Genomic DNA, 26,696 nt, shown 5'->3' on the forward strand with positions numbered 1-26,696 from the left:
CCTCGAAAACCACCCACGCTTCCGCCCCCTCGCCCCGACGACGAAGCTGCCTTTAATGGTCGAAACCAGAATTTCAATCCCAGATACCCCATTTACTATGCCTCCGTTGCCGTTGTCGAGCTCTCTCTAAATTTCTCGTTATCCCTTCTCCATTTTTTTTGGGTCATTCTTTGAAAGCATCCTTCCATCTGTGTTCAGCCACTGCTCCAGAGTCGCAGAGTTTCTTGATACGACTCTCGAAAGAACAACCCCAAGAGCTTTAAATGCAAGCAACGTCATAGTACAAAGGCGGCTTCAGAGGTTCAGCAGTGTGGTTGCTCTGAACCAACAGTCTTGCGCATGCAAATAGAGAGAAAAAAGCACACCCGCACTGCTTGTTGACCACCGGTAGTCTGAAGTTATGTCGCCCGTAAGTCTTCTCTGTTCTGCACCTAAATCTCATGCCGCTCTGTATTCAGCCGGCTGGGGGCGTGGGAAGCATCGAAACTGACGCGAGTATGCCATCAGTCCCCAAGCAATACCGCTGTGCCTGCCGCAGCGGAACCAGCTGCCCTTGCTGGTATGGTCCGAGTCCGCGAAACGTTTTCGCAACCCGTTGTGGCTGCCTTCTGCGCTGGAGGCGTCGCTGGTGCCGTTTCTCGGACTGTCGTGTCGCCCCTCGAACGTCTCAAAATCTTGTTCCAAGTCCAGAGTGTTGGTCGCGATGCCTACAAGCTGTCTGTCGGTCAAGGCCTTGCCAAAATGTGGCGGGAGGAAGGCTGGAGAGGCTTCATGCGAGGCAATGGGACCAATTGCGTCCGCATCGTTCCGTACTCAGCTGTCCAGTTTGGCAGCTACAATTTTTATAAGAGGGTGAGTTCTTCCAAATTGTTTGTTATACATACATACCGCGCACACAGCCTTTGAGCATGTAAATGTGACTTTCAACTGACCGCAAGCAGAACTTCTTCGAGAAGCAACCTGGTGCAGACTTGTCCCCCCTTGCCCGCCTGACCTGCGGCGGCATTGCTGGAATTACCTCCGTTTTCTTCACCTACCCCCTCGACATTGTACGGACCCGCCTCTCCATCCAGTCTGCCTCTTTTGCCGAGCTGGGTGACCGACCCAAGGAGCTCCCTGGCATGTGGGCCACCATGGGGAAGATGTACAAGACGGAAGGTGGTTTTTCTGCGCTTTACCGTGGCATCATCCCGACGGTTGCAGGCGTCGCCCCCTACGTACGTATTCATGAGAGAGGCTGTTTTCGGTGGCTTCATTGCTAACAGTTCTTCAGGTTGGCCTCAATTTTATGGTCTACGAATGGGTTCGTAAATACCTGACTCCTGAGGGTGACAAGAACCCCAGCGCCGTCAGGAAACTGCTCGCCGGAGCGGTTTCGGGAGCTGTCGCTCAGACGTGTACTTACCCCTTGTAAGTTATTCCCGCTGGAGCGTTGTGCATCGGTCGCGGTGCTGACTTTATCACAGTGACGTTCTACGTCGTAGATTCCAAATCAACACCATGACGGGCATGGGCTACCAGTACAAGGGTATCTTCGATGCTATTAAGGTCATCATCGCCCACGAAGGCATCAAGGGCCTTTACAAGGGCATCGTGCCCAATCTCCTCAAGGTTGCGCCAAGCATGGCATCCAGCTGGCTCAGCTTTGAGCTCTCTCGCGATTATCTGGTGTCGCTGAGGCCGGATGGCAACTCGGAGGCCAACATCTGAAAAGGTGATGCCATGCACCACAACTTCACTTTAGCGACACGCCGCGGCCGCAAGATGCAGGCGGGCGGCTTACAAAAAGCCTCAGTACTGAGCATGGGGTGATTACAACTAGACAGTGGCTTGCGTAGTAGTCACGATGGGGCAGAGAGACTGCCGCCCGGGTTGCCTCATTCAACCCGGCATTTCATCCATCAGTGTTTTTATAATGTATTACAACAACAAGAAGAAGAAGACGAGCTTGAGTATGCAGAAGACGGGCAGGGAGTTGTCCAGTAACTGTCCCGGGCGTCACGGGGAGCTGGACCTCATGGCTGCTACCGTCATGGAAGGGCAAGTAAGCACCACCTTTGCTTTCGCACAAGCTAGACCGCAGGTCGTCTGAATACACCGGCATGAATTGAGATTCTTTCATGAGACACATGGTCCCTCCATCTGGCTTCGTGCTGTGGCATGTGAAAGAATACGGCAAGCAGATACCTAGGCAGGGGCAATTTAACGAGTGGTTGCCCTCACCTAACTCTACACCGGCACACCGAGGCCTGTCGGTCAGGAGCAAGCGTTGCAGGGTCCAGGCCCCGGTCGCTCCTGCAGGGCACTCAGCGTACGGTCCACTGAGGTGGGCACTTGAGGTGCACGGCCCCACTGCCACTCAAGCCGAGAGAGAAGAAAGGTGGAAAAAAAAAAGAGAGAGGAGACTGGATGCCTGACGGCCTGACGGTGCATTAGGGCAAATTTTCGCGCCCACAAGTTTGCTGCCACTCTTTCTGTCTGGCCCGGTTGCGAAATTTCCACAGTCTTCCCATCTACACGACGACGACAAACCACGGCCACCCATCGACTCAGATCGCCAATTCCGGGAGTCCAACGACAAGATGGGTACGTAGGAATTCCCATTCCAAAGCCTTTACATGCGAGTGGAATGTGCACGCAAAACCCTTCATTGGGATCTTTGCTGTTGCTATTCTGCGAACTAGGCGCGCGGAAAAGAAAAATCCTCTCCTGCCTGTTTTCCCACCCCAATGGCCGCCTGTCCCCTCGCCGAGTGCGAGCAGAGGATGAGGAGTCTTTGGGACTTGGGGAATCGGGATTGTGGATGACGGAATTCCCGCCTCATTCAGAGCATGCTTGAACCAAAAGGCTGACGATGGGCTCTTCACCCCGTTTATAGGTATTGATCTCGACCGCCACCACGTGCGCAGCACGCACCGCAAGGCTCCCAAGAGCGACAATGTCTACCTCAAGCTCTTGGTGAAGCTCTACCGCTTCCTGACCCGTGAGTTTCTCTCCCCCCCGCCTCGACCGTCGCCAACGATGTCAAGCATGAATTGCTGATCTTGGTTTCTTTCCAATCTCGCAGGCCGCACGGAGTCCAACTTCAACAAGGTTATCCTGCGCCGCCTCTTCATGTCGCGCATCAACCGCCCTCCCGTCTCCCTCTCCCGCGTTGCCGCCAACATCAAGAACGGCAACGAGAAGAAGACCGTCGTCATCGTTGGCACCGTCACCGACGACAACCGTCTCCTGACCGTCCCCAAGGTCACCATTGCGGCCCTCCGCTTCACCTCCACCGCCCGTGCCCGCATTGCTGCCGCCGGCGGTGAGGCCATCACCCTCGACCAGCTTGCCCTCCGCGCCCCCACCGGAAGCAACACCCTGCTCCTCCGCGGCCCCAAGAACTCCCGCGAGGCCGTCAAGCACTTCGGCTTCGGTCCCCACAAGCACAAGGTCCGCATCCAACCCCACCACCTGCCACAATACGTGAGTGCTAACAATCTTTGCAGAAGCCCTACGTCGAGTCCAAGGGTCGCAAGTTCGAGCGTGCCCGTGGTCGCAGACGCTCTCGCGGCTTCAAGGTCTAAACGGGTTGTGTGGTGCTATTGGTCTCTGGCGGGACCACTTTCATCATGCTCCTTTTCGGGGTTGGTCGTGCGATTTCTCGTCGCACTGGTGGACACGCTATCACGGCTATGGACTGCCGATGAGGGTCTCTCATCGTGCTTCACAGGGAACTTTCTGCATGGTACTGGCGTGGTTAGGAATCCAAAAAAGAATTGACGATCTACACACTTCGCATGGCGTCAAATGGCATCTCTTGGGCGGCCGTGGGGCTGGTTTTTCATCTTCATATCGTACAGTCCCTTCTGCTTGTGTGATCTCATTTGGTTTGGCATATGCTGTGTGTGTATGAACTTGTAAAATGTGTGCCTCCCTCCTACACTTGTGTAACGACCGTTCCGCCTTCACAAGCTATCATTGTCCCCTTGAAGTTTTACTTCACCTTTCCTCCTAAGAGCCACAAAGTACGCCTCTTTCGAATCCTGACATGCGTTAGCCTCGTCGCACAACCCAGTAGACACGTCCAACATACGCTACGAGACGACTCGGGCTTCTCGCGGAACACCTTCGCAAAAAGGGCCTTCAACTTCATCTCGAGCGCCTTGTCCTCGGAGCCCTGATAGAATTTGCAAACAAAGTGGCCGCCGTTCTTTAGCGTATCGTTGGCAAATTGGAGCGCGGCCATGCAAAGGTCCTGCAACACCTCGTCAGCCCCCATGAAATGTGAAGCCTGATCCCAGACGAACACGAACCATGCTACCGGCGTGATCTCGAAAGGCCATGCCGCTCGTGTTCATCATCCTATGATAGGGATTACTAAGACTGTTCACTCCAAACCCGGTGGTCTGGTCCCAAGGTGCTGACATGTCACTCAATACAATCTAGACCTCTCTGTCAGTCCTTGCAGAAGTCTTCTCTTGGTTGACGATTACTCACATCAACCAACCGACCATCCTTTGGCTTCGTTGTCTCAGCAACACACTCGGACTTGTCGGGCGTTTCTGAACCCGCCCTCTCCATGTCAATATAGCTCGGCTGGTCCTCGATAATGGCGGACTCGTCTGTGCCTATGCTCTCCTCTCCCTCGGATGAGGTCGTCGAGGCTGGTGGCCGGGCCGGACGGCCTTTCTTGTGCCGGATGAGGTAATCCTTCACCATCTCCTGGACATCAGGCGAGAGGAAGTTACCCTGGATCGTCGAGACACCCTTTGGTGGCTGGGCCGGGATGATGTCGATTCCCAAAACCTGTCCGTGGGGTTTCGTCCGGTCGGCGGCGACCTAGATACACAGCAACACATCTTTGCATATGCTCCCACGAGTTCATGAAATATGTGCATACCTGCGACCAGCTCCCGGGAGCATATCCCTGTGTCAAACTGTCATTTACGTGGTCTTGAGGGGTCTTTGCATGAGAGCAAGAGCAACATACCAGGTCCACTACTGTCTGTCCCCTGCGGAAAATTCTGTACTTTGAATCCATCTGGCAGACTCGTCAGCTCACCGGAGGAAATCTTCACGAAGACAAACCCAAAAATGTGCAAACCTCTAGAAGTTTAAACGCCGCCCTGCTTTTGAGACCCTGGACCTTGGCCTCGCGCGCGAAAATATCCTTGCCCTGCCTCATCTTCCATCTCGAGTTGGACGAAGATGCCCGCGTCTGACCGGCGCCAGCATTGAGTGTATTTCGGCACTCCGCACAAGCTGTAGAAAGCATGAGAAAAGACTGGCGTCTAGAAACTCTCATGAAAGCGCGGGCGGGTGATTTGGACATTGTTGTCATTGTGTGCCGCAGGCGGCAGACGTCATGAGCGTACTAGTTGTTTGGAAACGGCCGTCCTCTGTACCACTCCACATGCGTATGTCTCAGAGATTGGCACGTCAAGGATCACGTACCGCTTTCGATTGGATTGAAGGGACAAAAGCCGAGTATAAGGAGGTATTCCAACCAAAGCCTGTCGTTGTTGTGTAGCATGTTTACCTATTCAAGTGAAGCTTTCTGCATCCACCATTGACTCGACATGCTGATTGGCCCAAGCTTTAGTCGCACCCAAACAGGGGTAGCAAACAGCCTAGGTGAGCTTCACAGTGTTGTCACTACGTCTCAGTTTCAACAATTACACAACCACACGTAGACCCCAGAGGATGCACATCGGATGGAAAGCTTTGGGCGAGATTTGCAGCCCTCAAGACCTCTTCATTCAGGAAAATGCAACTTGATCTGAATACCATACCTACATAAACCCAACAATACCAACGCCAGTTCCCACCTAGAACGCCGCCCATGCAACCCGCATATGATACCTGCATGCTCGGATAAAGACACATCCATCGCCGGCCTTGTCTTACGCCAGGAAACTAGCACCAACACCTCTCCTATCTTTCTTGAGTGGAGAGAATGACCTCTTGCCAAATGCGCCTGCGTTACGCACCAAGGACAAGTGCGTCTTGCCAAGGGCCTTGCCGGCTCCTGGCGCAACTTTACCACCAGGTCGCTTGACATTCGCAGTCTCCGCCTCACCGTCGTCGTCGAAAAGAGTGGTTGAGTCGCCGGCGAGCTTGCGCTTCTTTCTCTTGACCTCTTGTTCGCGCCCACCCGTACTCGTCACCGTCGCCTTCTTCTCCGCTGCAGTGGTCTTCGCGGGAGGAACTGCATTCTCTTGTTCGCCGGCCTCGGGCTCCTCGAGAACCTTGTCAAGCAGAGAACCTGACTTGGCCACATCATTGCTCGCGGAGGGGGCCTGTACAGGCATGTTCGGGGATGCCTCAGCCAATGCCTTCTTGGGCCTGCCACGCGCCTTCTTGGGTTCTCCATTGCTTTTGGCTTTCGTCTTAGTCTTGGTTTCTTTGGGAGCGAGGGCGGGTTTTTCGGGCTCCGCTTCTGCCGAGTCTGCAGTTTCGGGCTCAGCCCCATCATCTTCTCCAGCACTTGCCTGGGCCTCCGCCTCAGCTTCAGCAGCGGCCTGTTGAGCCTGGTGTGCAAGAGGCACGTAGCTGACATCGGCTTCGTTTTCTTCCTCCTCGGCAACCGCGTCCTCAACGGTAAGAGTCTTGCTTTTGGCCAAGAAAGGAGTGATGGAGAATGTCGATTTTTCGCCCACAAGAGCTTGCTCCTTCTTCTTAAGTTGTCGCCTGCCTCGTGTGACATCCTCTGGCGTTCCAATGCTCATGTCGCTTATGCTGAGTTCTTCTACTCGACGCTTGCGAGCATTCTGCGCCTTGGCACCGCCAACCCGCGCGGCGGTATCTGCCTTCTTCGTAGGCACGGTACTTGTGTGGACGACTTCGGATCGCATCGACTTGAGTTCCTCCTGAGTAATCCGTAGCTTTGATCTCAGGGTGTCAAGACGCTGCTCCAGCATTTCGTTCTGTGCCTGAGCCTCCGACAGTGCCACCTCGTTCTCCTTACGAAGTCTCTCCTTCTCACGCCTTTCGGACAGAAGCATCTTCTCTGCCTCCTGAAGCTTCTTCTTAAGCTCCTGGTCCGCTTTCTTGTTGTCCTCGCCCGACTGCGCAGCGGCAGCGACAGAATCGAGTTCTTTTTGCAATTGTTCCTTTTCTCGCTTCTCGGCGGCCAACTTCTTCTCGGTGTCCTTTAGCTTGCGACTCAGCTCGTCCTCGGTTGTCTTGTTGCCCTCCGCTTGGGCTGCTTGTTGTTCCCGTACGCGTTTCTCGTTGGCCAATTGCACCTCGACCATGTTGAGTTCCCGTTCCAACGCCAACTTCTCCGCGATGGCTGTTTGCTGGTGAGCCACTTGTGACCGCAAATGCTCCAATTCGGGCCTTAAAGCGTTGAGCTCTCGAGAAAGAGCAAGCTTCTCGGAAAGAACCTTGGTTGACTCTTGGGACAAACTGTTGAGTGACTCAAGTTCGGCCTGTCTTCATCAGCTATGGCGTTTCTTACTGATGGGCGGGCTCGCGACAGGGACCAACCTTGATATTGGCGAATTCTCGTGTTTGTGACTTTATTTGGGTCTGTTGATCGTGACTAGTGGCCTTCAAGGAGTCCAGCTCGGAGCGCGTCTCGTCGCATTTGTCGGTCAATTGGTTGATCTGAGCATCTTTCTCGGCGAGCTGCTCGCGTAATGTCGAGTTTTCTGCGAGAAGCACCTGCTTTGTAACCTTTTGTCTACGCGCGTCTTCCTCCTTGGCGATCAGTTGGGCCTGGTGGATGTGTTTCTCGTGCTTCATCTCAAGCTCGTGGGCGGCCGCCATCCTCTGCGAACGACGGTCAGGATGGAGTGAACTTTGAACGTGTGCGCTTTCCGCGTGTCGCAGGTAGCTTACCTCCTCCGAGTCCATATTTCTCGTCTTGCACGGCATTTTGCAGGACTTGTTTTTGCTTCAGCGCGTGAGCGCGTCGCCAGGTCGGAATCCGTATAATCTCTGAAGTAGAAATAGGGCGCGATCAGTCCTCGACGTTGATGTCTCAGGGCTGATATCTGAAGTGTAAAGCAGTAGTAGGGGTGCCCGCACTTGTTTCTGATGAGATTCGCAATGTCGATGTTGAATTGGCGATGATGATGCGGTGTGTTTGGGGGGTGCCTTTCGATGTGGACGCTGAAGAGGTAAACATGATGCCGAAAAGGGTTAGCTTCGCCCTCATGGGATGACCCCACTCTAAGCAGGTCACAGGTGTGTTGTCCCACTGTGCCAGTAGTGTAGGTAAGGTAGCCAGCCGCCAGCCTGGTCGATCTGAGTCCGTGCTTGTTGCGACTACACACAGTGAAAAGCCCCGACGTCACTGAGTCTTAGGTAAGGTTATCTGCCTTAGCTACTTAGGTATCGGGCTGACAAAGACTCTCGACGGAGCGGCAAATACTTTCCCCGGTCATCCTACCGCCAGTAGAGCCGGGCCCCAGTTCCCAGGTCCAGGGGTTGCTCTGTAGCGCGTACGTACAGAGTTCCTATCCGTACCTGCCCGGCAAAGCACTGGTAGGTTGACCCACACCACTGTGGGCTGGCGACGCTGATGAGAGCTGTCCAGTTCAAGCTGCATCAGCTTGCCGCATCTCAACGACACTCGCGGCGCACCCACTCGCTACGTACGCCGATTCAACTGCACCACCTAGGCCAATTGGCCACGAAACAAACACAACTTTCCCGCGCGAGCGTTCACGAAATTGACGATAGCTTCTGGGCCCGCAACGAAACTCACCATGCGCTTCCTCCAGTCCCTCTTGGCCGCGACCTCGTTCCTGGCGGCCGGTTCTCTCGCTGCTAAGAAGACCACCGAGGAGCGCTTCAACGAATTCCACACCAAGGCCCTCTCCTCCTCCCCAATCAAGCTCGCCGACACCAGCTACAAGTCCTTGACCGCCACCCCCCGCGACTACACCGTTGCCGTCCTCCTGACGGCTCTCGAGTCTCGCTTTGGCTGCCAGCTTTGCAGAGAGTTCCAGCCGGAATGGGATCTTCTCGGCAAGTCCTGGACCAAGGGCGATAAGAAGGGCGAGTCCCGCTTGATTTTCGGCACTCTGGACTTCTCTGACGGTCGTGAGGTCTTCATGTCGGTAAGTTCTCACCTTACTACCGCCCCATTGTCCGAGACAAGACATGGACTAACACGACGACCAGCTCGGCCTCCAAACCGCTCCCGTCCTCCTCCTGTTCCAGCCCACCGTCGGCCCTCACGCTGTCCCTGCCCAGGAGCCTTTGCAATACGATTTCACCAGCGGGTTGGTTTGAATAATCCTTGTCACTGAAGAAATAAACTGACACACAACGTAGACCTCAGTCTGCCGATCAAGTCCACGCATGGCTCTCGCGACACCTGGCTGACCGGCCTCACCCTCCGGTCAAGCGTCCTATCAACTGGATGCGCTGGATTTCTTCAATCACCATCATTCTTGGTCTGGGCACGGTTGTCGTCACTGCCTCGCCTTACATTTTGCCCATCATCCAGAACCGCAATCTCTGGGCCGCCGTCAGCCTCATTGCAATCCTTCTCTTCACCAGCGGACACATGTTCAACCACATTCGCAAGGTTCCCTATGTTGCCGGAGATGGCCGCGGCGGTATCAGCTACTTTGCCGGTGGTTTCCAGAACCAGTTTGGCCTGGAGACCCAGATCGTGGCTGCCATTTGTAAGCTTCGCAACTGTCTCCAAACTTGTGCATCGCAGCTGACAGTTACTAGATGGTGTCTTGGCTTTCTGTGCCATCTCTCTTACCGTCAAGGTTCCTCGTATTGGCGACTCAAAGACGCAGCAGGTTGCTGTGCTGGCTTGGGGCGGTGTTTTGTTCCTCATGTACAGCTTCCTCCTCAGCGTCTTCCGCATCAAGAACGGCGGCTACCCCTTCTCTCTTCCTCCTTTCATGTAAGGAGGAACTTGTTAAGCCGAACGCATTGGAGGTATACTTCCAAGCAACACCGCCACAAAATGGGCCGTTTCTACATCGTTGCTCGGCACGCTTTATTGCTGCAGCCAAACGACCCAATGTCCTCGTTGACAGGAGTGTAAAATAAAGATATAGAAAGTGGTCACAGACGACGAAATGGCCACTACAATGACAATGTACAAGTTGGACTTCGGAAATCTACGACAGGATCTCCTGGGGTGATCATTGGCGGAAGACTTGGCATGCTCAAGTCGAGTGTTCGGGACTGGTCCAAATTTCTGCTGCACTGTGGTTGGGATGACACGACGCAGTCTACCTTGCCATTCTACCTCGACATGGTCTTGCTGTAAGGACGAATACTAAGCCCACTCCAGATATCATCGACTGACATGTTGCCGTGGTCAGCCCGCGTTGCCATCCGCGTCTTTGCCATCGCTGTGTCGCTTCGTCGCGCCGCAATGCCGCTGTCGTAGTCAATGCCATTCTCGCCTCACCCGGCCAATACATTCTTCATGACCCCATGAGAAACGAGCTCCAGATACTTTCCTGCGACAGAAACAGAGGTCAATTCAGGCAGGAGACAATCAAATTGACAAATTTGCTCCTCCCACCACCCATCGTCCCATTGCCGCCAAGCGCCATGGTGGTATCGGGTACTTAAGCGCAATGTGGAAGCAATCTGGATGCGCACTGGTCGGAAGGTTGCTCCGCGACAAGACCTAACCCCGCGTTTACGAATGAAGTTCGGACAGGAACCTTGGAGACGTCCACTTGAATCTCGTGATACCTTGAAAGCTTTGCAATGTTACCGGGCAGCTCCGCTCTTGTGACTTGCTGTAAGTTGGAGGATCAGCGGCCATTTGGTCCGCGCCGTGTGTCGTGCTCAATTTCACGCTGCTCTTAGCAAGGAGGCGAGGGGGGGGGGAGTGTAGTTAATATAACAGAGGGCTACGATACATCGTCAATTTTGCACGAATGGGCAACGTCCTATTCGGCAACGATTGGCAAATTGGTTAGCGAGACAGCCAAAAAGCTGCGGCCCTGCTCGGATATTTTAGCCGGCCAAGAGAAGCTTGAGCAACGAGCTTAGCGCCGGCACCCAACTTCGTGCTGTCGATCTGGGGTTCGCCGGCTAAAGTCGACTCAACGATACTCATATTCATGGCGGCAATAAATGGATGACAATTAGTGGCAGGGAGTTTGCTGTACCTGCTTCCCGATGTGGGATTGCCGCCACGGCATTTCTCCCGGCCCCCTCCTTTCATTCACAGTTTACTTTGCATTGTGATATCCTCGCCCCTACTTGGGTTGGCTTGATTGCATCTATTGTCGAGGCGGCCGCTAGTCGACGACTTAAACGCAGGTACAGATCAGATCGAACTGGGCACGAGCACACTAAAGAAATGCCAGGTTGATATTGTCCACTGGCACTGGCTTCTGCTCTTTCTCACGCTTCGAGTAGTTTGAAGATCTCACAAGGCAGCACTGGTGATGGCAAAGCGATTACACGAAAGCGGGTAAACATGTCCTGACTACGAGAGTTGGGCGAAAGTGCCAGTCGAGGCTCGCCAGCACTACAATACCCTGTCTCGCCACTCGTGGATCATGAAATGCTTACAGGGCTTAGATACTTTCCTCCGGCTAGCCCGGATGGAAGCATCCAAGGCTTTCTCATGTTGCGGGGGTTGCAAGCAATAAAGCAGGGCAACACTGGGAGACCATCTGACTGGAAGATCACCATTGAAGAAGCCGCTTCAGGACGCCCATCCCATGTTGCCTGTTTAACTGACGATGGGATTCATATCGACCCCCCTGGAGTAAAATTGCCCAGACATGCCAATTCGAAAGATCAATCTTCCCAGACGGCTCGTCTTCTTCCACCAGCCTTGGCTTGCCCTTCAAGGCAACTGCATCATCGCAACGCGGAGAGAGCTGGCCGAAGCCTTCGCAACTGTCGGGCCTATTTCCTGATTGATGTCGCTTTGAAGGCGAGTGCTCTTGAAGATCGTAAGTACGTGATCTTGTCTATGGGATTCACAATCTGGCTGGCCTTGAAGTTTTGAGGTGTATAAATATGGTACTGTCTACCTTCACCCTTAGACTCTCATCAGACAACTCAGCATCACAAAAGAAGAACAGCTAAACCAAGAGAATTTGCATCAACATGAAGTTCACAACCGCCACTCTGGCGGCCTTGGCCTCGACGACCATTGCTGCGCCTTCGACCACACGCAAGGAGCAACCCCGGGAAGCCGTCTCTGCGTGCTCTTCGGCCGTCTCTTTGGATGCGAAGACGAACGTCTTCTCTAAATACACCCTGCACCCCAACAACTTCTACAGGGCTGAGATCCAGGCTGCCGCCGCAGGCATGAGCGGCACTCTCAAGGAACAGGCTCTCAAGGTCGCTGATGTCGGATCCTTCGTATGGGTGTAAGCCGTCCCAAAACTCACCGTCCGCCCGAGAGAACATTAAGGGAGACTAACGATGACCGTTCAGTGACACCATTGCAAACATTGCTCGTCTTGATCCTGCCATTGCTGACACCCCCTGTGACCACATTCTGGGTGTCGTCATCTACGACCTCCCGGGCCGTGACTGCGCTGCCAAGGCTTCCAACGGCGAGCTCGCGGTCGGCGAACTCTCCAAGTACCAGTCGCAGTACATCGACCCCATCGTCAAGATCATCAAGGCGAACCCCAACACGGCCTTTGCCCTTGTCATCGAGCCGGACTCCCTCCCCAACCTGGTCACCAACATCAACCTGCAAACCTGCCAGAACTCGGCCGCGGGTTACCGCGACGGCGTCGCCTACGCTCTGAAGAACCTCAACCTTCCCAACGTCGTCATGTACATGGATGCTGGCCACGGAGGCTGGCTTGGCTGGAACGACAACCTCAAGCCCGGCGCTGAGGAGCTCGCCAAGGCGTACAAGGCCGCCGGCAGCCCGTCGCAACTGCGCGGTTTCGCCACCAACGTCGCCGGCTGGAACTCCTGGTGAGCATTCAGTCTCCTTTCAGACGACTTACACAAGGGTTAAAGGATGCTGACTGGACATGATTAGGGACGCTGAGCCCGGTGAGTTCGCCTCTGACCCCGATGCCCAGTACAACAAGGCCCAGAACGAGAAGAAGTATGTCACACTCTTCGGTGCCGCTCTGCAGACCGCCGGCATGCCCAACCACGCCATCGTCGACACCGGTCGCAACGGCGTCCAGGGCCTCCGCGAGGAGTGGGGCAACTGGTGCAACGTCAACGGGGCCGGCTTCGGTCTCCGCCCCAGCGCAAACACCGGCCTCGAGCTGGCCGATGCCTTCGTGTGGGTCAAGCCCGGCGGAGAGTCTGATGGCACCAGCGACTCGAGCGCTGTCCGCTACGACTCCTTCTGCGGCAAGCCCGACGCCTACAAGCCCTCGCCGGAGGCCGGAACCTGGAACCAGGCCTACTTTGAGATGCTCCTCAAGAATGCCAAGCCTGCGTTCTAGATGGCGAGTTGAAGGCTTCTTGCTCGGTATCTTGGCAGAGTCCCACTGTAAGCAGGAAACGGAGTGAGGAGGGCAAAAAAACAGGGGAAATGCCCTTGCGTACTCCCATCCCGACGTGATGAGCCAACACTCCCTTTATTTGTATATATTCAACATCTTGGATACACAGCTAGCCATATTCAGTACATATGCAATCAATTTCGTACTTAAACGTCACACTCTTTAGAGCATCTGGACCCACGATCTTGACGGTGAAACCACGAACAAGGCCCGGAGTGGAAATAGAGGTGAGCAGTTGTAGGTTGAGGCGAGTAGGAATTAGTGCTACTTGCTGCTCCTTCCTAACCACAGCGAAATTTGGCGAATTGGTTGTCCCAACACACACCACATTAGTGCATCACCCATCCCGGCCATAAGGAACATAGAAACACGGGCAGCATGCAGAAACAGTCACAGCAAAATGAGGTCGGCTTCACCGAGAATTGTAACAGAAAACAGCATATTTTGTTTGCCAGGATCTTTTGATTTGGGCGTTACGTGGGTTTCATGTCCAGAGTCCTTTCGTAGGCTACCTATAAGCCAGCAATGCAGTCTCATCCCCATTTTTCACAAATCGATTTGACCCTGCGCATCCCGAAAGACCAAACGAGGAAGCCAGCCTAGGACGCCCGCCATGATCTACCATCTCAGAGCCCTTTCCCCACCACACATCGTCATCGCCATCCATAACCCAGAAGAGAGACAGAGAGAGCTTTTATGCCCTTTATGCTCTCGACATGACACCCCAGGCGCGGATGATGTTGTCGGTGTAACCGGCGAACAGGGTCTGGCCGTCGGCGCTCCAGGCCAAGCTCACGCACTCAGGCTCACGGCTCTTCTTGCCGACAGCGGTGAACTCAGGCTTGAGCTCGTCAACCTTGCTCTTCTTCTCAAGGTCAAAGATGATGATGCTGCTGGCGGTGGCAGCGCAGAGCCAGTAGCGGTTGGGAGAGAAGACGAGGGCGTGGATCTCGTCGTTGGCGTTGAGGGAGTAGAGGTGCTTGGACTCGTTAAGATCCCAGAGCATGGTCGTTCCGTCCTTGCCACCGGAAGCGCAGAGAGAGCCGTCGGGGGAGATGGTGACGGTGTTGATGTAGCCGGTGTGGCCGATGTGGTCGGTCTGCAGCTTGCAGGTGGAGAGCTCCCAGACCTGGAATTGCCAGTGTTAGCCCACAACGTCCATTCCGAGAGTGGATACAAAAGCAAAAAAATGATGGATTCGAGGGTGCGAGATCAGTGCATTGGTGAATAGTGGTCTCATGGCCTGCAAAAAACAGGCTCTGAAGTAGCAAATACTTTTGGTTGCAAAACATCATGTCGAAGATTTGTCCAAGAAAAAAAAGAACGGTTCCACGGGGAAATTTTCCACATACCTTGACGAGCTTGTCCCAGCCGGAGGAGACAATGACGGGGTTCTGGGGGTTGGGGCTGAAGCGGACGCAGGAAACCCACTCGGAGTGGCCCTTGTCGGTGATGGTGTACTTGCAGTCACCGAGGGTGTTCCACAGCTTGATCGTGCGGTCACGGGAACCAGAGACGATTTGTCTGTTGTCGGCGGAGAAGGAGACGGACAGGACGTCGTTGGTGTGGCCGACGAAACGGCGGGTGGTGGTGCCGGTGGCAAGCTCCCAGAGGCGAAGAGTCTTGTCCCACGAGGCGGAAAGGGCGTAGGCGCCATCCGACGAGATAACCTGTATTCACTCCTCCATCAGCCCAAAGTTGGTCAACAGCCCCTAGACGGCGCAGAATTTTCGCGGGGTCCGGGAGGGGTCGAGGAGACGTACGCAGTCGGAGACGATGTGGGAGTGGCCCTTGAGGGAGCGCTTGGGGTAGCCGTACTGGGACTCGTCACGGGTGAGGTTCCAGATGATCAGAGTCTTGTCACGACTAGCAGACAGGAGCATGTTGGGGCTGGCGACAAATGTTAGCGACCAAAGCTTTCAAGCCTCAGATTCGACCACCAGCGCATCTCTCTCCTCGTCTCGGTTTCTGGAACCCGTTCCGTGTCGAGAAAGCACCGTGGGATTCATCGATGGGAGTCGTACTTCTCCATGGAGGTAGCCAGGCTGGTGACCCAGCCATTCTGCAAAGAGCATGCTCGTCAGTCCTGGTGGTCCAAAATTTACAGACAAAAATCGCCCGCGACGGCGGCGGCAGCAGCAGCAGCAACGGCGTCGGCGCGGAGAGTGGGCAAGCAGCAACTTACGTGGCCCTCGAGGGTACCCTTGAGAATCAACTGCTCAGCCATTGGGAAATGAGGCAATCAGGTCGATTGAGTGGTGAGAGAAAGGTGAGGAAGGTTGGAGTTGATTCTGAGGTCACACCTTTGACCCTTGGAGCTCTTGCTGAATTCAGGAATTTGTGTGTGGGCGAAAAAAAAGCCCTCTTCGGATTAAGGTATCCTACGCGAAGCGTGGAAGAGGCTGTCGGTGGGGCTGCAACCAATGGGCGTCCTGCGTGGCGGCAGCGCTGCGACGAGGCTGATTGGCTCCACTTTGCGCGCTCAGAGTTGCATGTCACTGTGCAGGGGCGACGGCGGGCACGCCTGCAGACGTGGAATGGGACTTGGGTCGGGAACGACTGGACCTAAGGTAGGTAAGGTACGGAGCAGAACATAAGTTGTGCAGGATTCAAAGCTTACATAGGGTCTCTCACAGCCTGTGTATGGATTTTTATCTGCTCCTACCGCTGCTGAGCCCTGCAAGTCTGTCCCTGCCTGGGCGTTCCTTTCTCCTTTCTTGATCAACTGCATAGTCGCAGGTGCCTCGGAAACCTTGGTTGTTACTGTGAGCATGCCCATGCCCCTGTTGATTTGCCCTCCTGCCTGGTGGTTTAAACGGCATATTTCCCAAACCTAAACGCCTTGCTGCTGAATGCATTTTGATGCGAGATAATTCTTCGCACCCTCCGACTGAATGCGACAACCGTAAACGACGATTGTGCCGGCACGCCCGTGGAGAACATCTGCGGCCACCATTACCGTTGCCGATTCTTCCCATGCGGGAAAAACAAGCCCCTGCCGACATCTGCCCTCTTAACCTTGACCCGCAGCCCGTTTCCCCTGACGCTGCACCTCTCTGCGCAAGTGTCGCGCATCCGAATTGACAATCATACTGTGGTCGGCGATCTCGAGCTGTCCGGTTGCCCCTCCCTCCTTCTTCATGAACCCCTCCATAGCCGCGGCCCATAGCGAGTAGCGCTCCTTGGTCATAGGGTCGCGCTCCGACAGTGATCTGACCTCCTTCTGCTTCCGCATCTTAGTCGCCCTTACCAAGCCTCGCAAGGCTTCCTCGCCTTGTTTCGATGCCTTTGCAGCCTCGTCCCTCATCTTCTGAGGATCTCGTCCGCTATCGTCCTCCTTTGGCGTGTACTTGTACGTGTGCTTGCTCGGGAAATCAGGAAACGATTTGGGAATGTATGGTTTGGCCTCCTTCTCTGGCCTGCCACTCAGCTCTTCTCCAAGAAGTGGCAGGGTAATATGCGCATCGGGGTCCTCGGGCATCGGGTCAAAGTAGTCGACGGCGAGCTTAGATTTGGGGACGGGTTGGCGAGCGTGAGGTCTGAGAGCCTTCGTCTTGAGGGTGAAGCGTTGCATTGTAGACTCGAAGTCGGCAGGCGTTGGTTGCTCGCGGCGCGCGGCGAGAGAAACTCGTTTGAGGTCCTCGATGAAAGAAGCCATGTCTAGGCTGGAGATTAGCTCAAATGTGCGGCTGTCAGGATCCCCTATGGATTCTCACAGGTCTCAACTGTCACCAAATAGCTCTCCATAGCCTCGGTAGTGGCGGAGTCAAAGCCAACATGTTGCAATGCTAAGCCAATACTACGTTCAAGGCCGCTTTTTGCTTGGTAGTCGAGGGAAGGGATGATGACTTTGGTTGCGCATGGGAGTAACGACTCGTCGTCTTCGGCGGGTGTCGCGGAAAGCCCAAGATCGGTCTTCTGCCGTTTCGCGTTGGACTCCTCCTCGTCACTGGGCGAGCTTCGTTTGCATGGGCTCGTGGCCGCAGCGGGTGAGGCAGGTGCGGACATGGCGCGAAGCTCAGGCGAAGCCCGCGTATCGAGACGCGGGTCGATGACGCGCTGGCTTTCGAATTTTAGGATGTTTCGTCTGCGAAAGTTCGGCGGAACAAGGACGGGCGACAGGCGATGGGTGCCGGGCGCTGTTGTTGAAGCAGATGACCCAGCCGGCGCGAGAGAGTTGATAGATCGTCGCAGTTTTTGATATGGAAGTTGCAGCTGTTTGGACGGAAACTGTTGGTCGGTACGTACTTTCCAGCAGCAAAATTAGCGAGGAAGCACCGGAGGTTGAGGCTCTTCCTAAGGAACCTAAGGTACCTTAGGTACCTAGTAAGGTAAGCACGTACGGAGGGTATCCACACCTTACCTAGGCACCTTGCTTACCTACGGATACCTAGGTAGTGTACCGTACACTTAGGAGGTAGGTAGGTTGGGGCAGGTGGTCCTTGCGTCGGCTCTTGGGAGTTCACAGGTTCCATGGTTGTTGCTAAATAAGGTCGTACAGTGGGCGATCCCAGCCAAATGGTTCGCCTCACTCGTCGCCGTCTCCCTGCGTTTAATGGCGTACCTAGGTAGATTCGCGTTCATATGGGACTCGAAACTCGTCCATGTGGTCTCAGGATGGCTCTCGACTTGCCCTTGTCTTATTAAACTCCATAGTTTCTTTTAGTGTGTCAATTTACGGATAGCTCAACTCGAGTCGAGACCCATCGCTGGCGGGCTGTGCTACTATCCATGGATCTTATCTGACACAGGCGTAGCAGTCAAAGAAGCAGTGTTCCAGGTGTTCCACACATCGCTCTAAGGTACCTTTAATATGCCCGATCCCGTCTTCCCTCCCGCTACGATATGACCAGCTGTCCAATGCAGCTTCCACCTACTAAATAAATATTGCCGAATTTGGAGAGATAGCGGGAGAGAACGCCGCCCTCCGCTCAGTTCTCATTGCCATCCTCGCGTGTCTGAGTCAAGCGCCAGCAGTTGTCCCTATCTCAGCCCGAGTCTCTACGGAATCTCAAGCCAGGGGGCCGCACTCTTTATCATTTGATCCCCCAACGCCCTCGATCACGAGTCCCTAAGGTACCTCATACACAGAACGAGTCCACTATCGATCGTTGCGGTACCATGCAGAGCCTGGAAACCTTGCGTAGCGGTGGCTACCGTGATCTTGGCCTACAGAAGCTGAAGCTCGCTGGCCCCCTGAGCGAGTTTCCCTCGGAGATTCTTCAACTCGCCGATACGCTTGAGCATCTGGATCTCTCTGGCACGGGGCTTTCCACTTTACCTGACAGCATCGGTCAACTGCATAAGCTCAAGATTGCCTTCTTCTCGGACTGCAACTTCAAAGCCTTTCCCAAGCAGCTGGCACAATGCCCGGAACTCGAAATGGTGGCCTTCCGCTCCAACGGCATGAGCACCATCCCGGAGGATGCTTTGCCCCGTAACCTGCGCTGGCTTATCCTCACCAACAACCGCATCGAAAACCTCCCGAGAAGTGTTGGCAAATGCGCGCGTCTTCAGAAATGCATGCTCGCAGGCAATCGCTTGAAAAACCTGCCCGACGAGATGTCTGCGTGCAAGAAGCTTGGCTTGCTTCGTCTTTCCGCCAACGATTTCAACCATCTGCCACCCTGGCTTTTCAAGCTGCCTGAGCTGGCGTTCTTTTCGGTGGCTGGTAATCCATGCTGCGCCATCACCCTCGAACACGAAGTGGCTCAGCTTCGCAAAGTGGGTTGGCATGATCTAGAGGTCGAAGGTTTGCTCGGTCACGGAGCTTCGGGTGACATCTTCAAAGCGAGATGGATGTTGGCCGACTCCGTCGTAGAGGAAGTGGCCATCAAGCTGTTCAAGGGCGAAGTAACAAGCGACGGGACACCTCTCGATGAGATGTCAGCTTGTCTCGCTGCAGGATCGCACAAGAACCTAATCAGCACACTGGCAAGCATTGATGGGCACCCAGAGAAGCATGGCCTCGTTATGCAGCTCATACCGCCTCACTACCAGACTCTGGGGCTTCCTCCTTCCCTGCAGACCTGTACGAGGGACCGCTATGAAGACGGGAGAAAGCTGCCGCTGGACAATGTTTTGGAGATTCTTGCTGGCGTTGCAGCGGCAGCTCTCCACCTGCACGGTCGTAAGGTATCCCATTGCGACTTTTATGCCCACAACATTCTCTCCAACGAGGCGGGACATGCCCTGCTCGGTGACTTTGGAGCGGCGACGGTGTATGAAAATCTCAACGGCCTCGACTTTGAGAGGTTGGAGATTCTTGCCTTCGGTCATCTAGTTGAGGACCTCTTGGGAGTAACGGGCCCGGGCCATTTGGAGATGGACAAGAAGCGGCGGACGATCGAGGGACTACAGCAGCTGCTTGCTCGATGCTCGACCCCTGTGGTCGAAGACAGACCGCGTTTCGTGGAGGTTGTGCAGATACTTGAAGATTTGCATTGGAAATATCAACATTCTTACAGCCATGGGGGTGCGAAACGGCGAGTCTCAAACGTGGAGGGATAGATAGACATGGAAATAAACCAAGAGGCATCCATATAGACTAGATGTCATCCTATAAACATGGGCAGAAATGATTAGGCATTCAAAAACCTTGGGCGATGCGGAGTCAGTTCAGGAGTTGACGTTCGGATGAGTGCGGGCGGGGGTAATCTGCAAAAGAATGTACCTATGTCCATAAGTCAGTTTACTGGGGATGCCTGAACATCTAGCCGGTGTTGGGTAACGATGTGTGCGTTGAGGTCGTGTGGGTGGTGTTATTCGAGTGTTGGTTGGTTGGCGGCGGATGTTCTTCCTGGTAGGGCTGCGTGAGGCCGATGGCACCTGCACCGCCCAGGTATGCTGCTTCCTGGAGGCTGCCCGCCTGGAGGGAGGCTGCCCTCCACTGCCCACAGTAAGGTAGGTACCTTATTCGTACTTACCTAGGTAGGTACCTTAGGTGAGTACTAGGTAAGGTACCTTATCTGCGAGGCCCACGGATCGGGCGAGATCCGATTCGAGCAGGGCGGGAGCCAGGGGAAAGAAGGGCTTTGCGCTCCCCTCACCACTAACCCCAGTCGTTCCGTTCCATTCAAACTCCCCTCGCAACGCAGGGTCCAACGCCGACAACCTCAATACTGATAATTACATACCACCAACACCAACACCAACACCAACACCAACACCGCCTTTCACGAACCGACTGCCAGGCATCATCCCACCGACTCATCCATATTTCTTTCCCTTCGTCCTAGTAGGAAACGAAACACGGCATTAAAGAACAGACAGACAGCATCAGACCGACTTCTTTCATCGTCAATTTGCATCCTTGCTACCACTCATCTCCTCGGTTGCGCTCACTTACTATCATCGTGACCTTGCCGCAGCAACGTCACTCATCGGGTTCAAACTTACCAACACCCACCAAACATGCACTTTTATTGGATACTTTGAGACTGCTCCCACTGTCGCAATGTTTCCCTTCGACCCAAATGTCATGCCGACGTTGCCTACCCGCAAGGGCCTGTTGGTCATCGACTTCCAGAACGACTTCCTTGCCGCCGACGGTGCTCTCCCCGTTGCTGAGCCTGATGCATTAGTTTCGCGCACCCTCGACCTCGTCAAGGCTTTTCGAAAGACTGGCGAAATCATCTGGGTACACACCGAATTTGAAAAGCACCGCCCCTCTTCCGCGGAACAGATCCTGGCTACCGATGTCATGCCCAAGCCCACCATTTTGACATCTCGCTACCGCCGCCGACCCGCCGTCCAACAAGAGTCTGAAGAGCCAGATACGGACCGCGATCACGAGGCTTTTCTCAGCCAGCCTGGCCCCCCCGTCGTTCGCCCATCCACCTCAGGTGCCCAATTCCCGGCTGCCGTCAAAGACGCCATCGCACCCCGCGATATCAAGTTCCTCAAGTCTCATTATTCTGCCTTCAAGTCGGGCCAGCTGTTGCAGATGCTGCGCTTCAAGTTCGTCACCGAGCTCTTTCTCTGTGGTTCCCTCGCCAACGTTGGTGTGCATGCCACTGCCGTCGATGCTGTCAAGTACGGCTATTCCATCACTCTCGTCGAGGATTGCTGTGGTTTCATATCCGAACTTCGCCTAAGTAATACTATGCGAAGTCTCGTTGATCTAACCGGCTGTGATGTACTTGAAGGTACAGCCGTCGTCGAGAAACTGCAAGCCAAGAAAAGCCCAGCTTCGGCCGCTTCCAGTTCTTCCTCGCCTGTTGTACCAAGAAGGCTCAGAGAAACGGCCGATGATGAAATTCTGGTGGCCAGTGACGCTTCAACTCCAAAATCCCAGTCCCTCGAGGAAAAGCTGGCCGGGCTCAAACTCGAAAACGACGTTGGTAGACCTTCTCCAGCCTCGAGGCCTGCGAGGTCCGCAAGGTATCGGTACCCGGATGACTCAGAGTGTGCAACCATCTCCGATATGTTGGAAGTCGACCCGGATGCACAGCCATCATCAGCAGCACCAATCATCAGTGAGTCACTGGTCATAGAGGTTTCTCGCAACCCGGATACTGCTATTCAACCGGAGGAAGATACCACAAACGGCCCTCAAATAATTGAAGCTGCCTCTGACGATGAAAAAACACCTGCATCCGACCCAGAACTTGAAGTAGATACCACAATAGCCTCCACAGGGACTGGAACCATGAGCAGCGAAGAAGTCGACAACGAAGACGCCCTGAAGGTCTCGGAACCTCTCTGTGAGGGAGACACCACTGTCATCCACAACATCATCCCCGAGCCTCTGGCTGAAGGCATCTTTGAGAAAGTCAGAGATGAAGTCAGCTGGCAGAGAATGTCGCACCAAGGCGGCGAAGTCCCTCGTCTAGTCGCCGTTCAGGGGGAAGTGGCTGGCGATGGTAGCATGCCAGTTTACCGTCATCCATCTGACGAATCGCCCCCTCTTCTGTTCTTTTCGCCAACAGTGCGCGAAATCAAGACCGAGGTCGAGAAACAGCTCGGCCATCCGCTGAACCACGCCCTGATTCAGTTCTATCGTGACGGCACCGACTACATCTCCGAGCACAGTGATAAGACCCTGGATATTGTCAAGGGATCTTACATCGCCAACGTCAGCCTTGGGGCGGAACGAACGATGGTGTTCAGGACTAAAAGACGGGACAAGGACCCGTCTAGTACTGAGTCACCATCCGGAGAAGACTCAAAGAAGCGCCAAATCGCCCGCGCAAAGCTGCCACACAACTCTCTGTGCCGCATGGGCCTGAAGACCAACATGCGCTGGCTGCACGCCATCAGGCAGGACAAGAGGATGGAGCGCGACAAGACTCCTGCTGAACTAGCCTTCTCGGGCGGCCGCATCTCCCTCACCTTCCGACAGATTGGTACCTTTTTGGATCGCGATAGTACAGTGATCTGGGGCCAAGGAGCGACATGCAAGGCCCGAGATGAGGCCAAGCCCGTTATCAATGGGCAAAGCCCTGAGGCGGTGGAAATGCTGCACGCTTTTGGTACGGAGAACCATTCTACCACGTTCGATTGGGACCGGCACTACGGTAAGGGGTTCGACGTTCTTCACATGAACCACTCACCTCGACTCTGCGTCTCAGCTGATTCCGTCGTCAATACACGCATCGCCCTGATGCTAGCCGAGTATGGAATTTCTTACGCAAAGGGCAGCATGTCTTCGTCCTTCAACTGGAAAGACGGCGAAGGTGTAAACAACACCTTTACGATCCCTGAAAGCCCGCCGATCAGATTCATCGACAACGACGCCGTCAAGTCCACGGTACAGGGCGAGCTGGCAATCATGTTGTACCTTGACGGCATCTATGGCTCAGCAAGAGCAGAAGCCGCTGGCAAGTCGCACCCAGATCTGGCGAGGATCCTGACCCGTTTCCAGCAAGGACTCGCATTGCTCGAAAAATGGCGCCAACTCGAGCGAGACGACGAAGGCAAGCGTGACCTGAAACCCCTAAACAAAGAGCTGGCTATCTGGGGAGGCTACTCCGGAGAGTCGGAGTTTATTGCGGGAGAGAGAGTTTCTTTGGCCGACTTCGCCGTTTGGCCAGTGCTTCACACCATTGTGGAGAAGTATGGTGCTGAGGCACTCGTCGCGACTGGAAAGTTGAAGGAGTATTACGAGAGGTTCAAGAGCAGAGACTCGACTACCAAAGTGCTGGGAACAGACCGGCCGGAGGGCGCAAGCACGCCTTGAAATTATCCTCACTTCACGTTGGTGATTGAAGATACCCAGGGACGGATTCATCTTACAGCTCCTGGGCATCTGAGGAATAGGTCCATGATGTGCGGGAAAGCCTCGGAGTGTATTATTTGCTTGATACCTTCTTGTAAGAAAAGAAAATGCCTCGAATAACACAAGCAAACCAGAAAAGGGGCGCGATGTGAGGTTTGCTGGTGAAGCAGGCCAACGTTACAGTCATCGAAGCTTGGCTCTATCTGGGTCGGCAAATCTTGAAAATGTTTACATATCATTTTTTTTATTTCCGTATCTCGTTGAGGATGATGAATTTTGTGTAAATGGAGACGCATGCTCCATGCAACATGTCAGCGCAACATGCTGTTAGGACTGGTGGAAAGCCCTTGATATAAAAAGAACACATAAACGATAAACGTGGGGAGGCGCGACCGCTCTCGCACAGCCTGAAAGCAGCCAAGGACCCCAATAAAACGCCGAAATGGATCAGCACCCCTCATGTCCCGAGTCCAAGTGCTCACCCATCATTCCTTCATGAACTGCGGCCCCAATTGCTCAAGAGCGGACGTCCCACGGCAACGGGTATGTGCCGACCCAGTCAGCCACTTCAGATCTCAGCTGCACGATCTCTGGGTCGGTTTCTCCATCGCCAAGATGCTGCATGAAGTGTCTCAGCAGACCAGGCTTCTTCTCTCCCTTCTCCTCGGCAGTCTTTTTTGCGCTCTTGTCTATACGGACGGCAATGGTGACGGCCCGGTCAACGACATCAGCGACACGGCTAAAGTCTTCCTCGCTGAATCCCCTTGTTGTCATGGCCGGTGTGCCCATACGCAGACCACCAGGCACCAGTGCTGACCTGTCACCGGGAACGGTGTTCTTGTTCGCCGCGACACCAACAAGCTCCAAAATACGCTCAACACGACCACCGTCAATACCCTGCGGCTTCAGGTCTGCAAGCACGAGATGGTTATCGGTGCCGCCTGACACCAGCTTGTAACCCAAACCTCCCTTCTCCTTAGGAGCGCCCAGTCTGTGTGCAAACGCCTTTGCGTTTGCTAGAACCTGCGTCTGGTATGCGCGGAACTCAGGAGCCTGCGCCTGCTTCAAGGCAACGGCCAGGGCGGTGATTGTATGGTTATGGGGGCCTCCCTGGTGACCAGGGAAGACGGAGTTGTTGATGGGGCCCTCGAGGTTGTACATCTCATCCTCTTTCTTCGCGTTCTGCCGGCGCACACCCTTGCGGAAGAAGATCATGGCACCGCGGGGTCCACGCAAGCTCTTGTGGCTAGTGGTGGTTACAATGTCGGCGTAGGCGAAGGGCCCGGGCATCACCTTGGCCGCGACCAGACCAGAGATGTGGGCCATGTCAGCGAGTAGATAGGCATTGGCCTTGTCGGCGATCTCGCGCATGCGCTTGTAGTCGATCAACCTGCTATAGGCACTGGCACCGGCAACAATGACCTTGGGGCGGTACAACATGGCCAATTCCTCCAGCTTGTTATAGTCGATCTGGCCGGTAGTCTCGTCAAGCCGGTAGGGGACGGTTTCGAAGTACTTGGAGATGGCGGAAATCTTCTTGGTCGGCGTCTGGTAGCCGTGGGAAAGGTGACCGCCGTGAGGCAGATCCAGTCCCATGAGGCGATCGTGGGTGTCCATTAAAGCAGAATAGACATACAAGTTGGCGGGGGCACCGGACAGAGCTGCACCATGAGTTATTGGCTGGCTGGATTGTCGAGAAGGGAAAGAAAACAATACGCACCCTGCACGTTGACACCCCATTGCGTGGCATCGAGGCCAAAAGCCTCGAGAGCTCGTTGCTGGCAGAGACGTTCCGCTTGGTCGATGAACTCGTTTCCGCCGTAATATCTCGCGCCCGGATAACCCTCGGAGTACTTGTCTAGCCAGTTAATGAGTATAAATTCAGTACTGGGGACAAGCTGCTCATACTCTGCATCACACTGCCCAAGGCATCGAGAACAGCTTGGGAAGTGAAGTTCTCTGAGGGGATGAGGTTGATAAAGTGCTTCTGTCTGTTTTTCTCCTGCAAGTATACCCGAGTCAGCGGCTGGTTCCCTTCGCCAAGACCTCATGTCATCGCAGCACTGCTCGTTGTGTTGACGGGGAAAGGAGGTTGTCGCAAATGTCGGTGTCAACATTAGATGTCGTCCTATGAAGTCGTACCTTCTCAATGATGTCGAAGACAGCGGGATCGGCTTGCTGGAGGTGAGCAGACAGCAGCTAAAGGGCAACCCAAGTCAGCAACGGAATTCGAAAGCCAGGGAAAGGTCGGAAAGCCAAACGGCGCACCTGTTGTTGGCCCTCAGAGTTGGACGTCGAGATGTATCTCACGCCACTCATGCGCGGACGAGTCGCCGGGACCGTCCCTTTCGGCAAGCAGCGCAGGGCACGAGAAGTACCTCGGAAGACGGAAAAAGACATGATGACAGCAATAACGACTGGCTGTCGTGGAAGCAGTGTCAAACGAGGAGAATTGGAGCGAAAGCAACGAGGGAAAAGGTGAAGAGGGGATGGAGGATGAGCAGGATGAGCAGGATGAGGCTTGATGTAAGGTAAGGCTAGGACAGCTGCAACAGCCAGGCAAGTACCTGAGGGAGGGATCGAGTTACCGATGCTAGTATGGACCCCAGCAGCTACAAACCACGAGGAGATGATGTAGCGATGCGCAGTCGGTGGGGGAGCCGGTACATATGGCACCAGCCAAGCTGGCGGATACGCTGAACCAGTGACCATTGCTCGGTATCTCATCCGTCGTCCAGCGGTAAGTCGACCGAGCTGCTCAGCGGTTGGCGCCGGCTTCGGCTCCGCGCTACCCACTATGACCGACCTTATCAGCTTTATCGGCCTGCATGGTGGTTCGCCGATGTTTACCTAGGGACCGCGCTCCAGACTCCAGCACCTTCCGCCCCGTCATGTCGTTACAGGCACCGCTCGAGAGCAGGTCCGCGCTGGAAGTTGGCAGTTGGAACAGTAAGCAGTGCACGGGCCCTCGGCAAGGTCCCGCCTCATGGTGGACCCTGTCCCGACCTACCTTTTTACGCGGCATCGCGGCCGAAAATTTTACTCTTTTT

General features: G+C 54.7%; 11 protein-coding genes across 11 annotated transcripts; 6 read left to right on the forward strand and 5 right to left on the reverse strand.

Moving 5' to 3' along the window:
- Positions 1-400: 400 nt before the first annotated feature.
- CGCS363_v012850 (putative mitochondrial carrier) lies at positions 401-1,710 on the forward strand (the record flags this gene model as incomplete). Its single annotated transcript, XM_036644699.1, has 5 exons — positions 401-409; positions 508-852; positions 942-1,217; positions 1,274-1,410; positions 1,467-1,710. The coding sequence occupies 5 exons, from the start codon at positions 401-403 to the stop codon at positions 1,708-1,710; spliced, it is 1,011 nt and encodes a 336-aa protein (XP_036490112.1).
- A 205-nt stretch (positions 1,711-1,915) lies between these two features.
- Positions 1,916-3,569, forward strand: CGCS363_v012851 (60S ribosomal protein L18-B; the record flags this gene model as incomplete). The annotated part of the gene is made up of 4 exons (XM_036644700.1): positions 1,916-1,952; positions 2,879-2,983; positions 3,068-3,435; positions 3,492-3,569. The coding sequence occupies 4 exons, from the start codon at positions 1,916-1,918 to the stop codon at positions 3,567-3,569; spliced, it is 588 nt and encodes a 195-aa protein (XP_036489962.1).
- A 353-nt stretch (positions 3,570-3,922) lies between these two features.
- On the reverse strand, positions 3,923-5,317 carry CGCS363_v012852 (rRNA methyltransferase 2; the record flags this gene model as incomplete). The annotated part of the gene is made up of 8 exons (XM_036644701.1): positions 3,923-3,927; positions 3,989-4,028; positions 4,079-4,240; positions 4,299-4,427; positions 4,483-4,824; positions 4,886-4,912; positions 4,976-5,026; positions 5,090-5,317. 8 exons carry the CDS (start codon positions 5,315-5,317, stop codon positions 3,923-3,925), a joined length of 984 nt encoding a protein of 327 aa, XP_036490111.1.
- Positions 5,318-5,888: 571 nt separating this feature from the next.
- CGCS363_v012853 (uncharacterized protein) lies at positions 5,889-7,866 on the reverse strand (the record flags this gene model as incomplete). The annotated part of the gene is made up of 3 exons (XM_036644702.1): positions 5,889-7,418; positions 7,477-7,761; positions 7,831-7,866. The coding sequence occupies 3 exons, from the start codon at positions 7,864-7,866 to the stop codon at positions 5,889-5,891; spliced, it is 1,851 nt and encodes a 616-aa protein (XP_036489961.1).
- Positions 7,867-8,702: 836 nt separating this feature from the next.
- Positions 8,703-9,866, forward strand: magt1 (Magnesium transporter protein 1; the record flags this gene model as incomplete). The annotated part of the gene is made up of 4 exons (XM_036644703.1): positions 8,703-9,056; positions 9,121-9,221; positions 9,274-9,629; positions 9,682-9,866. 4 exons carry the CDS (start codon positions 8,703-8,705, stop codon positions 9,864-9,866), a joined length of 996 nt encoding a protein of 331 aa, XP_036490114.1.
- Positions 9,867-12,048: 2,182 nt separating this feature from the next.
- Positions 12,049-13,367, forward strand: CEL6C (1,4-beta-D-glucan cellobiohydrolase CEL6C; the record flags this gene model as incomplete). The annotated part of the gene is made up of 3 exons (XM_036644704.1): positions 12,049-12,314; positions 12,382-12,879; positions 12,947-13,367. 3 exons carry the CDS (start codon positions 12,049-12,051, stop codon positions 13,365-13,367), a joined length of 1,185 nt encoding a protein of 394 aa, XP_036489964.1.
- A 763-nt stretch (positions 13,368-14,130) lies between these two features.
- On the reverse strand, positions 14,131-15,654 carry cpc-2 (Guanine nucleotide-binding protein subunit beta-like protein; the record flags this gene model as incomplete). Its single annotated transcript, XM_036644705.1, has 5 exons — positions 14,131-14,556; positions 14,780-15,097; positions 15,191-15,317; positions 15,452-15,489; positions 15,613-15,654. 5 exons carry the CDS (start codon positions 15,652-15,654, stop codon positions 14,131-14,133), a joined length of 951 nt encoding a protein of 316 aa, XP_036490113.1.
- A 786-nt stretch (positions 15,655-16,440) lies between these two features.
- taf8 (Transcription initiation factor TFIID subunit 8) lies at positions 16,441-17,435 on the reverse strand (the record flags this gene model as incomplete). Its single annotated transcript, XM_036644706.1, has 2 exons — positions 16,441-17,087; positions 17,144-17,435. 2 exons carry the CDS (start codon positions 17,433-17,435, stop codon positions 16,441-16,443), a joined length of 939 nt encoding a protein of 312 aa, XP_036489963.1.
- Positions 17,436-18,548: 1,113 nt separating this feature from the next.
- On the forward strand, positions 18,549-19,937 carry gefL (Ras guanine nucleotide exchange factor L; the record flags this gene model as incomplete). The annotated part of the gene is made up of 1 exon (XM_036644707.1): positions 18,549-19,937. The coding sequence occupies one exon, from the start codon at positions 18,549-18,551 to the stop codon at positions 19,935-19,937; it is 1,389 nt and encodes a 462-aa protein (XP_036490110.1).
- A 946-nt stretch (positions 19,938-20,883) lies between these two features.
- Positions 20,884-23,607, forward strand: ALKBH2-0 (DNA oxidative demethylase ALKBH2; the record flags this gene model as incomplete). The annotated part of the gene is made up of 1 exon (XM_036644708.1): positions 20,884-23,607. The coding sequence occupies one exon, from the start codon at positions 20,884-20,886 to the stop codon at positions 23,605-23,607; it is 2,724 nt and encodes a 907-aa protein (XP_036489572.1).
- Positions 23,608-24,162: 555 nt separating this feature from the next.
- On the reverse strand, positions 24,163-26,046 carry CGCS363_v012860 (putative serine hydroxymethyltransferase; the record flags this gene model as incomplete). Its single annotated transcript, XM_036644709.1, has 5 exons — positions 24,163-25,307; positions 25,367-25,504; positions 25,555-25,648; positions 25,789-25,845; positions 25,915-26,046. 5 exons carry the CDS (start codon positions 26,044-26,046, stop codon positions 24,163-24,165), a joined length of 1,566 nt encoding a protein of 521 aa, XP_036489648.1.
- Between the last annotated feature and the right edge of the window lie 650 nt (positions 26,047-26,696).

The sequence above is a fragment of the Colletotrichum siamense genome, assembly GCF_013390195.1.
Source record: "Colletotrichum siamense strain Cg363 chromosome Unknown KSG_Cg363_contig09, whole genome shotgun sequence".
Lineage (NCBI taxonomy): Eukaryota > Fungi > Ascomycota > Sordariomycetes > Glomerellales > Glomerellaceae > Colletotrichum > Colletotrichum siamense.